Source organism: Primulina tabacum, chromosome 6 (genome assembly GCF_025594145.1).
Source record: "Primulina tabacum isolate GXHZ01 chromosome 6, ASM2559414v2, whole genome shotgun sequence".
Taxonomy (NCBI): Eukaryota; Viridiplantae; Streptophyta; class Magnoliopsida; order Lamiales; family Gesneriaceae; genus Primulina; species Primulina tabacum.
Window position 1 is genome coordinate 6,919,740 of NC_134555.1, and position 14,529 is coordinate 6,934,268.

At 35.8% G+C, this 14,529-nt stretch overlaps 3 protein-coding genes across 5 annotated transcripts; 2 read left to right on the plus strand and 1 right to left on the minus strand.

The window, feature by feature from the left end:
* Positions 1-1,036: 1,036 nt before the first annotated feature.
* LOC142548042 (uncharacterized) lies at positions 1,037-3,379 on the minus strand. The gene is made up of 5 exons (XM_075656407.1): positions 3,125-3,379; positions 2,228-3,044; positions 1,775-2,151; positions 1,266-1,705; positions 1,037-1,181 (listed from the first exon to the last, which is right to left on the minus strand). The coding sequence occupies exons 2-5, from the start codon at positions 2,481-2,483 to the stop codon at positions 1,037-1,039; spliced, it is 1,218 nt and encodes a 405-aa protein (XP_075512522.1). The 5' UTR covers positions 2,484-3,044; positions 3,125-3,379.
* A 1,252-nt stretch (positions 3,380-4,631) lies between these two features.
* LOC142549046 (uncharacterized) lies at positions 4,632-9,111 on the plus strand. Its single transcript, XM_075657786.1, has 5 exons — positions 4,632-4,774; positions 5,928-6,806; positions 7,072-7,272; positions 7,857-8,052; positions 8,639-9,111. The coding sequence occupies exons 1-5, from the start codon at positions 4,658-4,660 to the stop codon at positions 8,818-8,820; spliced, it is 1,575 nt and encodes a 524-aa protein (XP_075513901.1). The 5' UTR covers positions 4,632-4,657; the 3' UTR covers positions 8,821-9,111.
* A 1,068-nt stretch (positions 9,112-10,179) lies between these two features.
* LOC142549048 (uncharacterized) lies at positions 10,180-14,321 on the plus strand. Of its 3 annotated transcripts, none has more exons than XM_075657788.1 (7): positions 10,180-10,294; positions 11,091-11,463; positions 11,790-12,017; positions 12,103-12,457; positions 12,551-12,675; positions 12,812-12,947; positions 13,814-14,321. In XM_075657788.1, exons 2-7 carry the CDS (start codon positions 11,120-11,122, stop codon positions 14,051-14,053), a joined length of 1,428 nt encoding a protein of 475 aa, XP_075513903.1. In that variant the 5' UTR covers positions 10,180-10,294; positions 11,091-11,119; the 3' UTR covers positions 14,054-14,321. The 3 variants fall into 3 exon arrangements, with proteins under 3 accessions (XP_075513903.1, XP_075513905.1, XP_075513904.1); XM_075657790.1 differs by having other exon boundaries at positions 10,187-10,316; positions 11,115-11,463; XM_075657789.1 differs by having other exon boundaries at positions 10,208-10,316.
* The last annotated feature ends 208 nt before the right edge of the window (positions 14,322-14,529 follow it).

Here is a 14,529-nt window from a genome sequence, read left to right on the forward strand (position 1 = left end):
TTTATAATATATAATTCACTTTTATATGATTATAATGTAAATATATATAAAAAATTATTTGTGTAAAAATTTTTATATGAGTTATATATTATAATTTAAGTATGTTAGTTAAAAAATTCACAGTAAGTATAACAATGTATCTCTTATTCTAACAATATGTGGGTTGAATTTATACTAGAATAAAATTCTTAACAAATTTTATAATTCCACTAAAATTCTTAACAAATTTTTTATTATAACATAACAGAACTAAAAAAATTCATTACATATTCACTTTAATGAATTATATCTAAGGATATGAAATTAACTTTAATGAATGTATATATAAGTATATGAAATTAATATTTATTATATATAAACATTAACTAATATTTTAATTTACTAAAATTATTTAGTAACAAATTTCATTACATATTAAATTTAATATAGAAGTATATGAAATTAACGTTTATTGTTCATTTATATGTTTCTCGACCTAAACTCGACCCACTCGACCCACCAAATTTCGTTCTCGTGGGTCGAGTGTAATCACGACCCATAATATGGTCCAGTCATTGGATAATTTGAAAAAAATACGTGAACAGTATCCGCGCACCTACGCGCACACCGTCCATGCAGGTGCGCGTGCCTGCCAGTAGCAGGCGCGCACTTGCGCGGACGGTGCGCGTAGGTGCGCGCACCTGCCGAGAGCGCTCGGCAGCGCGGGCGCTGCACGTGTCCCTTCACGTTTTTTCGTTTCTCTTCGGATTTATCTGGTATTTTTTTATTTCCTTAGTATTGTTTGATGATTTCACTTTGCATACACATTATATCATTCGTTAGTATTTTTTCATTTCCTTAGTGATTTCATTTTGCATATACATTTTAAACAATGAAAATTGGTTTCATGTTTCATTGTTTAAAATAGATACCTACACGACCCAATGAATAGAATCAATTTTCATTGTTTGAAATAGATTGAGTATATGGATCACATACATTAACTAAAATGAATATAATGTAAACTAAAATCAATATAATGTATCACATAAATGTTTTAATCCAATGACCAGAATTTATCCCAAATACAACAACAACAATAATGTCTAAATTCCTCAATTTTCTCATCGTTAAGTTGATAGGCATTTTCTCTAAACATGGTATAAGTTGCTGCCGCTAAACAATATACTCCACATTCACCGCTGCAATGAAAAAACAAACATTAAATACATTGATATGCATTAAACAATAATGAAATAATAATTTTTAAAATAAAAAATTTTAACCTGATCTTTTGAGTAGGAAAATTTTCTGGCCTAACTATACTCCATCTTTCTGAAGCATCAATACCCAACATATGTGGAAGCATAAGAGACAAAGGGTTAATAAGTTTAAGCAATGTCTTGCCCGACCTATCTACGCTACGGTCTGAATCCATGATTGTGATATTCTTACGGTTAGGCAAAACCTTTAACAAAACCCAATGTCCAGGAAGATGAAAGGGTATCAAAATTATTTTGGCTTTGTTCCATGGAATAGCCGGCCACTCACTAATTTCTGCTCTCACATAGGGCATCAAACATTCTATATTATTCTCTCCGCCCTCATTGAAAACACTCGAAACCAGCTGATGAAAATCGACATCCATCAATGACACCTCTTGTGACATTAAATGTGAGTATGTCCTTTGTAGTTGGAGCAACCATCGACAACATTCTTGAATATGCTGAAAGTGATAAAGTAAAATATGTTAATTACTAACTCAACGTAAAAAACAAAAAAAGAACAAACTTACGGTCTCAGTCAGCCAAGAAGCAGGTATCCCCAATACACGAAACCACGAGCTATCATAGGACGAACACATCCCACATATCCTCGTATTTTCCATACAAGAATTAATCTCAGCACTTACTCGTGGCCACGATCTATTAGCGAACATTCTAGCTCTTTTCTCAAAAGTCAAAGACATCATATCATTCATAACAAGATGACGCAGTTCCTCGTCTGTTATAGGCTCTTCCTCAACTGTGAACAATCTTAACTTATCGCCCGAAGTTTTTTCAAAAGCTCGAATCAAAGACGGATCTCTCACAAGTCGAATATTTGGATCCACCTCATCTACTCTCATAAATGGAATATCTTCAAATCTATGCCTTGATGTCTCGCCTTGATCTGAGAGAATAATACATACAATTTGTCATTTTTTATACTCAAAATTAAAAATCATATAAATATTGATAAAACTTACCAACATTGACATTCATCAAAGGTAATCTCCCAATTATATCCTTCAAACTCGATATATCGTCATGCATATTTTTCAATTGATTTTTGATATCGGCTTGGTCATTTTTCAATTGATTTTTGATATCGGCTTGGTCCTTTAGTATCGTCTCAACTTTATCCTCCAAACTTATGAAACAAAGTTCATACATGTCTGCAAAAGATGTATGATCTCTCATGTGAGTCAATGGAGGAAACAATGGAGGAGACGGTGGATTCATGTGTGAAGGACTACGAGATGGCCGAGAAGATTTTCTGACTTTATCTCGAGATGATCTGGAGTATGTATATGTGAATGGCTGGAGAAACGATCGATCCTCAGTCTCAGTCTGTACACCCACTTCATCCTCTCGATCACCCAATGGATCTTGAGTACAAACTACTTTGATACCTTGGCAAATTAACTCCGTAATGCGATTGATTATCACATTATTAGAATCAACAAAATTTCAGTCATATAATGTACAGACCCCAGCTCCTCCGAGGTGGGAATGAGCATCCCCAAAATATCCTATATTAATCATTAACAATAAACATGAAATTAGTTAACGGTTAACAAAAAATATATTAGATAATAAGAAAAATAAATAAAATGAATTTTTTGTATTTATCTTGTTATATACATTTTTAAATGATTTGTTCACATCATCCATGGAAGATGAATGGTTTTTACTTCATGTTCTAGTCAACCAATGACACATCCGAGGTATCGGTACATTGGGACCTTTTCGATGTCTGGCGAACACTTGAGCAATTGCTGGAAAATATTCATAGGCCAAAATCTAGCACCGAAAAATAAACACATTATTAGTATGATATAAAATAACAAGGATATTTCATTTAATAAACAATATTTAGTTACCTGTAAAGGATGAATAAATCCACTTATATGGAAGCTGCCGAACCCGCTGAAATCTGGATCATTCCTACGGCGTGCTACCAAATTTTCGTAGCTTCTAAACTTAGTTTCAAGATCTTTTCTAAGTCCATAAACTACTTCTTCAAAAGCTATTCTACCCCAGGGATAGTTTATAAAACTATCAAAATTATTTACTAATCTAATCCATTCTAAATCCACGGTATCATTTTTATTTTTTCTTTGTCTCCCTAATACACCTACCACAAACAAAAGACAGATCAATTTCACTTTTTCAATATCTATTTCTTCTCCAAAATCATTATCTTATTCATCAATTCTATCTATCAAATCCTTCAAACGTATAGAGTAACTCCCACCAAAATGTCTCTCCTTAAATTCATCTTCTTCGGGTATCATAGGATAAACATTTGAACAATTTAAGTCAGTTAACAAACAATACTCTAATAATGAAAATCGTAAAGGTCGTTTACGATATATCATCCAAAATTCATCACTTCCACTGTCATAAGTTTGCCTACTAATCAAAAACCATAACAATTGATTGGAATTGTTATAATCCTTAGCACATAAAATTAAATTACCAAATTGAGTATATTGCACCAAATATTCTATCTCTTTCTCGTTTAAAAATGCTACAATTTTCTTACAGATTTCCACGTATCTTGATCCTAAAGTTAATTTGCATTCAAAGAATTGATTCCTTCCAAGTTTAGCTGGAAAGTAAATCTGCAAAAAAAAAAAACAAAACAAACACAAAAGCTTATTAGTAGTAAAAATTTAAAATTAAACAGTGTTCATGTTTCGTGATAAGCATGCCTTCACCACCACTACCCACCCTTCGCGACCCACAAGACTGAGTTTCGAAGCTTCGCGACCCACAAGTAGCTTGTGGGTCGCGAACGACCCCTGGGTCGCGAAGTGTGGTAAGCGCGACCCCTGGTCTCGCGAAGCTTGGCTTCGCGACCGAACACGGGGGTCGCGGCGAAGTGTTCTTCGCGACCCAGGGGTCGTGTGGGTCGCGAAGCGCGAGTCTCGCGACCCCGTGAAGCGTGACCCCTTCGCGACCGATCACGACACAGGGGTCGCGAAGCCGCGACCTTGTCGGTCGTGAAGCGTGAAGCACTCCGTGAAGAGGTTTCACCACCCTTCACCCACCTTGGGTCGTGGCGAGATCCAGTAAATTTCATATCTCAAAATAAATTTCTTACCAATGCATGGTTTTTTCGTGGGATTTGTTGCAGAGGAATTCCTTCTAGACTCATGATTAATTGTTAGCAATGTACGCAGGAAAAGATTTTTTGTGAAGAAGAAATAAAATGAGAGCTAGGGTTGAGTTGAGTTGAGTCGGGAAAGATGATTGAGTCTTTTTGTACAAGCTTTTTTTATTTAATTAAATTACAAATTTTATTATATATAAAATAAAATTTAAATACACTAAATGAAAAATTTATTCCCTTTTTTTAATAACACTTCCGTGTCTCCCCTTTTCCTCATTTTCCCCATCTAAATGCCCCAATGTCTAACCATGAATTGACGATGGAGAAGTCGCCGATTAGCTTATCGGATGACACGCGTACGCATTATCCCAAAATTGAACTCGATGATTACATGCCCAAGATTTGCTCATCAATGGTAAAGTTTGAAGAAAACAATACTTGTTACTTGCGACTTATTCCTGAATTTTGTTTGTTTATTTGGCCGATTTAGCTTCGTATTGGTTATTAATTAAGGTTGTTGATTATCGGTGTTTCTATAATTGGTCTGATCAACACAAGTGGGTAACTCAGTTTGAGTTTTCTTGGTATTCAGTACTCTTAATGTGTTTATACTAAGGAGCTCGGTGTATTTTTCTACATAGAAAAGATCAAACCTTTGATTTTATAAGTTTTTTTATAAAATGAAATGGTATTTCTGCTTTGGTTGATCTAGCGTTGGCCGCTTGACGCATGACGCGTTCTCTTCAGTGAACGGTAATGTTTATTATAATTATGTGAAGTGTAAAGTACATGTGACAATGAGGATAATGTGGATGAATGTATCAGGCTTCCCTTTGTTTACAAGTATTGTGTCCAGTGATCTACTGTGACAGACTTTTAAAAGTTTGGTGCTGGAAGCTGTGCCATGGTGGCAATTCATGTGGGAATGAAATATGTACAGATAGTTGATGTATTCCACAGACTATTCATATGTTGGAAGTAGACAGTTGTTTGGATCATTTCAGATAATGAGTCACCAGAAGGAGACTGGGAGATACTAGTAGAAAGCTAGAAATTTTTAAGAAACATGTTCCATATTTCTTCCATATGAGATAATGAAGATTGATTTCTCAATTAGGACATTCTGGTTCTAACTGTCAAGTCTTTGTGACAGAGGGCCTTGTTTTGTGTCATCTTACTGTCAAGTCCACTTAAACCTCGTGCCATCTTACTCAATCAGGACATTCTGGTTCTAACTTTCAAGTCCACTATAAACCTCGTGTCATCTTACTCAATTGCTATTGTTTTCCTCTTGGTTAGTTGGACCTTGTTTTGTGTATTTAGCCCCCCTGTCACCTTATGTTTCCGGAAACGGTCGGGCCTGATCCAATTTCACTGTAGTGCATTCATTTACTCTTGTTCATGCAATACCGATGCATCCACTACCAGATTGTGAAATACTTAAAAAATGAAGTGTAAGTTGCATGCATTTATAAAAGGCTAAGCCATTGCTACCGAGCTTCATATTCTATCATGCATGATGGTTTTTCATTATGGAAAATGATTTTGATGTGAGGTTCTTGATTCAGGATTGTGAAGGTTCTAAATCATCCAATCAACTTGTTCACGGAGAGGGGACTTTCAATAGAGATGGTACAAATGAAGTAAGTGGGTTGGATGTTAGACAGAGAAAATATTTGGCTACCACTGATAAAAAACCAAGTAAATATTTTTATTACGACACGCCATTTCATGAAGAAACTGGGGTTTGGATACCTGTATCTGTTCCACCTTTACCAGAAACTGAAAGAGAAGAATGGAATAGAAGCCTCTATTTGAATGGTGGATGCTTGCCTGAGGGTGACATGGGTTGGAATGACTGTATTGGCGAAGATAAAGAGATGACCATGTGGGACGTTGTTCTCGATATGTTGCTAACAGTCAGAGGGAAAATATGGTCACTGAATTCAGGTGATATTTATGGATATAGCATTACTTGGATGTCTAGCCAACTCCTAGAGCAAGCCTGGAGAGAGATGGCTCAAACACTTACTGATGCCAACTTTGGTAAAACGAAGGAAATTCTGGAAGCTGAGCCACCAAAGTGGTTACCCGATAGCTCTGCTTCTGCTTGCATGCTGTGCAACGTGCGCTTTCATCCAATCATGTGTTCTAGGCACCACTGTAGATTTTGTGGTGGCATTTTCTGCCATGGTTGCTCCCAGGGACGGAGCTTGTTGCCTGAAAAATTCAGAAATGGAAACCCTCAACGAGTTTGTGATGTGTGTTGTGTTCGGCTTGAGTCTGTCCAATCATGCTTGATCAACCAAGTGAGTCGTGCGTCACAGTTTCCAACTCATGATTTGACGGACTTAAGTACGTTGCGATCTTGGCTTAATTTTCCATGGGGCCAATCTATGGAATATGAAATATATAAGGCAACAAACAGTATTCAAGGTTATACTAAGGTATGATTTTTCTTTCATACAGCCAGATACATGCACTGCAAGTCACCTCATTTTCCACACTCATGATTACTAGTTGCAATACATATCAATGGAGCAACATCCAAACTGTCTGTATGTTTCAGTTTATCTGCCTCTTACAATTAGGGTTTCTTGAGCAATTTGAAATGTGTTGTCATTGATTGTGTCAAAATCCTGTACAGAATCATGATTAGTTAAAGTTAAACTGCCGTGTTGTCACGTATAGACAGTATTCTATTTGTTGTAGGTTGGATCTTTGACACCTGAAAAGTCTATACCTGGTGCAATACTTAAGCGAGCCAAGGGCCTTGCCATCATAACTGTTGCCAAGGTTGGCTTGATGGTTACTTACAATGTTGGGACAGGGTTAGTGATTGCTCGTAGAAAAGATGGATCTTGGTCTCCGCCGTCTGCCATTACATCCTTTGGCATTGGTTGGGGAGCACTGGTGAGTGAATGATTGGACCTGATCTCTTAGTTTTTATTCTCTATTGTGTGTTTACTTGCTGTAAAAGGTTGTTATTGTGGTAAGCAGCTTCTTGAACTCTACATATTTTACTCTTGTTTGATACAATATCCTGAATACAGTTTGATGCATCTTTGTCGATAACAGTTGTGCATGTTATATGCAAGAAACCTTAAGTCGGTTGATATAATTCCTTATACTACTAGTGGAAAAGGTTTGAAGTTTTTTTTCTAGTTTCGTATCATTGTTGCCTGTGTTATAGTCTAGTGTGGGTGTAACTAAAATGCGTGAAGCCCATTTCACCTGGTTTTGGCCGTTTGTCATCGATTATCTGCATTATGAATTATTTTTGTGTTTAAAAGTATATCACAGAGGGTCACTGTTGGTACTGACATATTTGTCCAGTACAAACTATCAGACATAAAGCAAGTAATTATTGATAAGCTAATTGTTGTCGCCAAAATGCCTTTCATGTTTTGTTGTCAAAAATATTGTTTATTCATTGGATAGATAATACTGAAATTTGAATGTACAGATACCAATATATGTGCTTTTTTGTTTTGCAGGCTGGTGGGGAAGTGACAGATTTTATAATAGTGTTGAGAACGGATTCTGCTGTGAAAACATTTGGCGGTAACGTTCATGTGTCCGTTGGAGCAGGTTTAGGTGCTGCTGTTGGTATTTTTGGAAGGGCTGCTGAAGCTGACATAAGAGCAGGTGATGGTGGCTGTGCTGCTTGCTATACATACAGTTGCAGTAAAGGTACTTGATTAGTTGTCTGTTGCTTTAAAATATTCCAAATTAAGTTGTTTTTGCAGTGCTAGTTAGAAAATTGAATTATTGTACTCAGTAGAGGAGTCAGATACGAAATGGCTCGGGAAGGGGTACAATGGATGTCTTTTTGATATTCTAAATTGGAGGAAATTTTATTGGACATGTCAGATCACGATTTCGAGTGTTGGTCCGGACATAATAAGCGATCACCATGTTACCCTTATTTTATCTTTGAAATGGGTAGTATAGGCGGGAGACACTGAGGCTTATGGCCTTAAAGCTTAGACGCAAGGCGAAGCATGTAATTTTTAATATTTTCTCAATCTCTACGTTCACAAGCCTTGAGCCTATTAAAGTGGCGTCAAGGCCAAATTTTACTGAAGGACCATCCCTTGGGTCCAAACGTGTGCTTTGTTTGTGTTTAGTATCTATGGCCTTAACACGTGTGTTTTGATTGTATCCTAGAAATTGTGGTGTAACAGTTAGAATGGCAATCCAAAACAAGCCAACTGTTGTTCTGATCCTGAAACATTATACTAAACGATGATTTAATGGATACATTATTGCTTCACAGGTGCATTTGTTGGTTGCTCTCTTGAAGGAAATGTTGTGACAACTCGAACACGGGAAAATTCCAAGTTCTACGGTAATCCATCCATCTCTGCAACAGAGATTCTTCTCGGTTCTATGCCTCAGCCCCCTGCAGCTTCTGCACTCTATCGGGCATTAGCAGACTTGTACAGGAAGCAGCAGTAATTCATTTATCTGGTGAACGGTCCTTGGTTTCATCATCCTTATATTACTATTGGGTTGGAGACAAAAATTCATTCTTGTATATATCCCTTGCACTATCCCTTACATGTAAAAATATTCCATTCATTTCTTTATCCACGATTGGTAGAGTCTGGAAACGTAAATGAGTCGAAGTCAACCGAAGTGTCTAAAGCGGTCGACTCAAATAGTTAGATGAGCAGGCTCGACTCGTCTCGTGTCGGAGAATAATCACGTGATTATATAGCTTAAAAACAGAAAAGGGGGCTGAAAAGGAAGAATGCAATTGAGTTTAATAAGTAATATTTTTTCATTAATGACTCAAACAGAAATCCCGTCTCAAAGTAGTTTTTGTCTTTAATTTATGGTACAAAAAGTTAATATTTGTAGATAAAATCTCGGATTTTTTTTCTAGGTATGTATTTTTTTCGTGAGATTGTTTTATTAAAATTTTGATATTTAATTTATGGTACAAAAATTAATGTTTGTAGATAAAATCTTTGGCTTTTTTCAAGTATGTATACTTTCGTTCTCAAGTTCACCCTAAATAAAAAGTTTGTTTTAACTGAAATTCTCTCAGTTCAAGGATTTCAAATACCAATAATTTGTTTAGATATACAAAATCTAAGTAAATTTCAAATGAACTGTATACAAAGTTAAATAATTTCAATAGCATTTGCGATGAATTCAAAAATACAGAGAAAAAATGAGTTAACTTGAAATCAATCTATTAAATCGTTCTAAGATAAATTCATCAATTCAAAAATCGTTAATCAAAATCAAATTTATCCATTCAAACACAATAAAAAATATTTTCGGATCCTCTACCGAAAATCTAAAACTCTTTTTTTATTCTATAAAAAGAAAAGAAAAACTCTTTTTCTAAGTTATCATCTTCTCACTTAATTAAATGCTTAAAAACTACTAAATTAAATATAATAAAATATTATTTTTACATAAGATTTATTTAAGTTGATTGAATAATATACTTGTATTAAACTATTGAATAAAAGTTGCCAAAATTTATATTTAATTTATCATTTCAAATATTTTTTTAAGAAAAATTAATTTAAACAGGGAATTTTAATATATAGATTAAATTTTATTTTCTAATAAATTTTGAATATTTAATTTCAAAATATTTTTTAATATGTGAATTTCTCGGCCTAGACTCCAAGTTTGACTGGACTTACGTGGACCGGGTTCAGTCTGCAATTTATGAACTTCAGTTGGTACACGTGGTTTCTAGCTATTGGTTAAGCCAGCAATCACATTTGCCACGTGGGCACCGCGTTTTTTTAATAATAAATAAATATCTCTTATTTATCTCCTATTTTTGTTTAATTGAAATTGAAGAATTCTAGTTGCTTTAGAACTGTTACCCTCTTGCTCTTTTCATATATATATACCTCCTCCGACCAGAAAAGGACTCGTCTTCGCCAATCGGTGCCGCGCAAAGGTTCGCAGATCTGTCTCGTAATGTATATTTGTGTTTTTTTGGTGATACAGATTCAAGAAGTGTGTGATTTGATTACTTTTTTAATGTGTTTAATCTGATTCGAGTTTGTCAAAGTACGCCTAAACTTTGAATCATAGATCAGGGCTGTTAATAATCTCGAATATGTAATGTTCATTGTTTCTGAGAATCCCTATATTGTTTTGAATCGGGATTTTGAATTCGATGGGTTCCAGTTTTTTTCTGCATGCAATTGATAATTGTTGAATTTTGTGTCGCCTCTATGTCAAATTTCCGTTTTGTCAAGTTTTTTTAGTTTATCCTTCGTTGCCTTAGGTTAAGTTGATAATTGGTCTTTTGCTTCATTAATAGGGTGTAGATTTTTTTTAGATAACTAAATCTTGTCAGAGAAATCTTGAAATCAGAACCGTGGAATAGATTACCAACATACTAGAGAAGATCTTTCTTGACAATATTTTCTAGTGCGCGGGAATATTGTCTAGGGAGAACTAGAATTCCTTTTACCTTTATGGATATCAGTCCGAAGATTTTTTATCCCGAGGATCCAGTTAAACAAGCGTAGTTTGCAAGTATGTGAAGTTTCAGATTGAATTTTATAGTTTATCTATGTGGACACTGGTTTTTCATTTCACTTCTATCATTTAGAACTTTCCGAAGTCTTATTTTGCTGTATGGATTCCAGTTTGCTTAAATATTGAGCCAACAGTGGCCCCTGGCCCCTGTATGTTTGAGGGTACATGTTGCTGAAATTTTTTATCTTTTCAATGTGATTATGCAGTTTGGTTCAAATAGTTTGATCAAGAAAAAATGGGAGGTGGGTTCAGAGTGCTTCATTTGGTCAGGCCTTTCCTTTCGTTTCTGCCAGAAGTTCAGTCTGCGGACCGGAAAATTCCATTCAGAGAGAAGGTTATATACACTGTAATCTCTCTTTTTATTTTCCTGGTCTGCAGTCAGCTACCACTGTATGGAATACACTCCACCACGGGAGCTGATCCATTCTACTGGATGCGTGTTATTCTTGCTTCAAACCGAGGCACTGTGATGGAGCTGGGAATCACACCCATAGTGACATCTGGTATGGTCATGCAACTTTTAGCAGGCTCAAAGATCATTGAAGTTGATAACAATGTGCGAGAGGATCGAGCCCTTTTGTAAGTACTTTCATATTAAAAATCATCACCGATAGTATGTTAAGTTCTGCTGAGAATTCATCATTTTGAAATTTTGTACTAAATTTTGGTATTTTATTCTTGAGCTTCAAAATTTTATGAAATTCAGAAATTTCTAAAATTGCTCTTCTAGCATGTTCTTCTCATGTATTTAGTTATGATGTCCTATGCCTTACTCGAGAGTTTCATATTTGTTAAATCTGACCCTCTCAATCTTTCTTTGAATCAAATTTTAATCATTGTTATTCTATGGAGTTTATTGCAATTTATATTCTTCTTGTCATGATTTATTGTTTTCCCTCATCTAGAAATGGTGCACAGAAGCTGTTAGGCATCTTGATAGCAATTGGTGAGGCAGTTGCATATGTTCTCTCAGGTATGTATGGCAGCGTCGGACAACTAGGAGTTGGAAATGCGATCCTCATAATTTTGCAACTGTGCTTTGCTGGAATTATTGTTATTTGCCTCGATGAACTTCTCCAAAAAGGATATGGTCTGGGATCCGGAATTTCTCTCTTCATAGCAACCAATATTTGGTAAACGAGTGGCATTGTTGATTCTGCATTAATTTATCTTCTATAGGACTCGGTGATTATCTATGTAAGTTTTCTTTTCTAACAGCGAAAACATTATCTGGAAAGCCTTTAGTCCAACTACCATAAACAGTGGACGTGGAGCTGAATTTGAAGGTGCTGTAATTGCTTTATTCCACTTGTTGATCACTCGAACGGACAAGGTTCGTGCATTGAGAGAGGCTTTCTACCGACAGAATCTTCCCAATGTTACCAACTTACTCGCCACTGTCTTAATCTTCCTTATCGTCATATACTTCCAAGGGTTCCGTGTTGTCTTACCCGTGAGGTCAAAGAATGCTCGTGGGCAACAGGGTTCATATCCGATTAAGCTGTTCTACACTTCAAATATGCCCATAATTTTACAATCTGCACTTGTGTCCAATCTTTATTTTATTTCCCAGGTAACCTAACTGCATTTCAGTAGCATGAGTTAGTCCAATCTCATAGAGACCTTTTCAATATTGACGAGGCTAATATGATTTGATTCTGTGCAGTTGCTTCATAGGAAATACAGTGGAAATTTCCTTGTGAACCTTCTTGGAAAGTGGAAGGAATCTGAATATTCTGGTCAATCTGTACCTGTTGGTGGCCTAGCTTATTACATAACTGCACCGTCGAGGTGAGCTAGATCTTTGCTTTTGTTTTCTCAGTCTTCACATTTTCTCTGTTTCTGCCTTTTAACTGTGTTGATGACCTCAAGTAATTTATTTTTGATGTCTTCTGATAAGATGAAGATAATGTCTTCTGATTTGCAGCTTGTCAGATATAGTAGCCAATCCATTCCATGGATTATTTTATATCGTATTTATGCTCTCAGCATGTGCCTTGTTCTCGAAAACATGGATTGAGGTCTCAGGATCCTCAGCTAAAGATGTTGCTAAGCAGCTGAAGGTATCTTTATGCACACATGATAATCTATTTAATTTTTAACCGTGAATCTCAAGGATTTCTCTAGTGATTTATGTTTTCCAGAAGGAAATTTATTCTCCTTTTAGTTGGCGGAACGGAAGATGTCATTTGCTGCCCTTTGTTTTTAGTGATCTCTTTCATACTCGTGAAGTTTCTTGTTGCGTTTTTTTTGCCCTTCAAAGTTCTCTCTTATTTTATCTCATCCCATCTCCTGGAAGAATGATAGGCGCACTGACCTGCCAGTTTTTAGATTATTATAATTTGTCCAGATAGTTTTGTCGCATCGACTTGCTAACCTTGTGAGGCTTTCAATATATTTAAGCGAGGTTATGTGGATATCGGTTTTATAGTAGTAGTATTTTGGGTTCCCAGGTAGGGAAAGTTGGTATTATCAAATGTGATACTATCTTGAATCATCAATTTAGTTTGCATTATAACAAATCTTCATGACAAATTAGCTATTTCTCAACAATGAACAGTTTATGCATTGAGCTGGGGACCCAGTTTTGACCTACTTGGCTCTAGCAGATTGATATTAGTATAATTTAAAATCATCCGAACGAGTAAAGAAATTATGGATTGGAATCCCATTATTTGAAATGATTCAATGGGAACACTCTTAATTCATACTAATTAAATGAACTTTGTGTGATCAAATTCTGTAATTTTAGAAATTGCATTTAGAAATTGCATCTAATAAACCTTTCAATAGTAAGATCTTCAAATCTTCCTCACAGTTTTTATAAATTTAAACTCATTCGCAGTAAGGATTTCCTCTGCATTCCTGTTGGTGCAAAGCATGTGACTTAAATGCATTATTCATCGTTGTATATTTCTGGAAATTTCAGGAACAACAAATGGTGATGCCTGGACATCGTGAATCAAACCTTCAGAAGGAGCTAAACCGATACATTCCAACTGCTGCCGCATTTGGTGGCATCTGCATTGGGGCACTGACAGTATTGGCAGATCTTATGGGTGCAATTGGTTCAGGCACTGGGATTCTACTGGCAGTCACTATCATATATCAATATTTCGAGACGTTTGAGAAAGAAAAGGCTAGCGAGCTTGGTTTCTTTGGTTTCTAATACTTTGTCATACTCTGAGCGATGGACTACACGGCCTAAAGGATTCGTTTTTGACAAGTCAAGGGGTGTGAAGAAGATTTACCAGAATTGACATCACAGAATACTTGGGGTTGATTTTGTTAAATATTACTTGGGAAACTTATGTTGACTTGATCTTCGTTTTGTTAACTAGACTTCGTATTCACTTAGGACCTCAAGCTGAGATATCTAAGGTGGATGGATAGAAGCTAGCATGATGAACTTGAGTAATATATTTACCTTTCTTAAAGTTCCCAAGTTATAATTTATGTACCGCTTACGACACCATGATTGAATTGAGGGATAGTTGAAGTCCTTAATATCACTTGGGAAATGTTCTATTAGGCAGTCTTCCAACGCTGATCATGGTGCCAATTCGGGTTGGTTGGGTGTGTGCGGGTTGTTTCGAAGCAAGGGTATTTAAAAATCTGAGGGATAGTTGAAGTCCCAAATATCTT

What these genes read in the sequence shown, in the direction of transcription:
- LOC142549046 (XM_075657786.1), top strand. Translation starts at nt 4,658, where the DNA reads ATGTCTAACCATGAATTGACGATGGAGAAGTCGCCGATTAGCTTATCG. An exon ending in GCATTGGTTGGGGAGCACTG is followed by an intron (nt 7,273 to 7,856) that starts GTGAGTGAATGA and finishes TTTGTTTTGCAG; the next exon opens with GCTGGTGGGGAAGTGACAGA. An exon ending in TACATACAGTTGCAGTAAAG is followed by an intron (nt 8,053 to 8,638) that starts GTACTTGATTAG and finishes ATTGCTTCACAG; the next exon opens with GTGCATTTGTTGGTTGCTCT.
- LOC142548042 (XM_075656407.1), bottom strand. Translation starts at nt 2,483, where the DNA reads ATGAATCCACCGTCTCCTCCATTGTTTCCTCCATTGACTCACATGAGA. An exon ending in TTTGATGAATGTCAATGTTG is followed by an intron (nt 2,152 to 2,227) that starts GTAAGTTTTATC and finishes TTATTCTCTCAG; the next exon opens with ATCAAGGCGAGACATCAAGG. An exon ending in CTTCTTGGCTGACTGAGACC is followed by an intron (nt 1,706 to 1,774) that starts GTAAGTTTGTTC and finishes TATCACTTTCAG; the next exon opens with CATATTCAAGAATGTTGTCG.
- LOC142549048 (XM_075657788.1), top strand. Translation starts at nt 11,120, where the DNA reads ATGGGAGGTGGGTTCAGAGTGCTTCATTTGGTCAGGCCTTTCCTTTCG. An exon ending in CGAGAGGATCGAGCCCTTTT is followed by an intron (nt 11,464 to 11,789) that starts GTAAGTACTTTC and finishes TCCCTCATCTAG; the next exon opens with AAATGGTGCACAGAAGCTGT. An exon ending in TTCATAGCAACCAATATTTG is followed by an intron (nt 12,018 to 12,102) that starts GTAAACGAGTGG and finishes CTTTTCTAACAG; the next exon opens with CGAAAACATTATCTGGAAAG.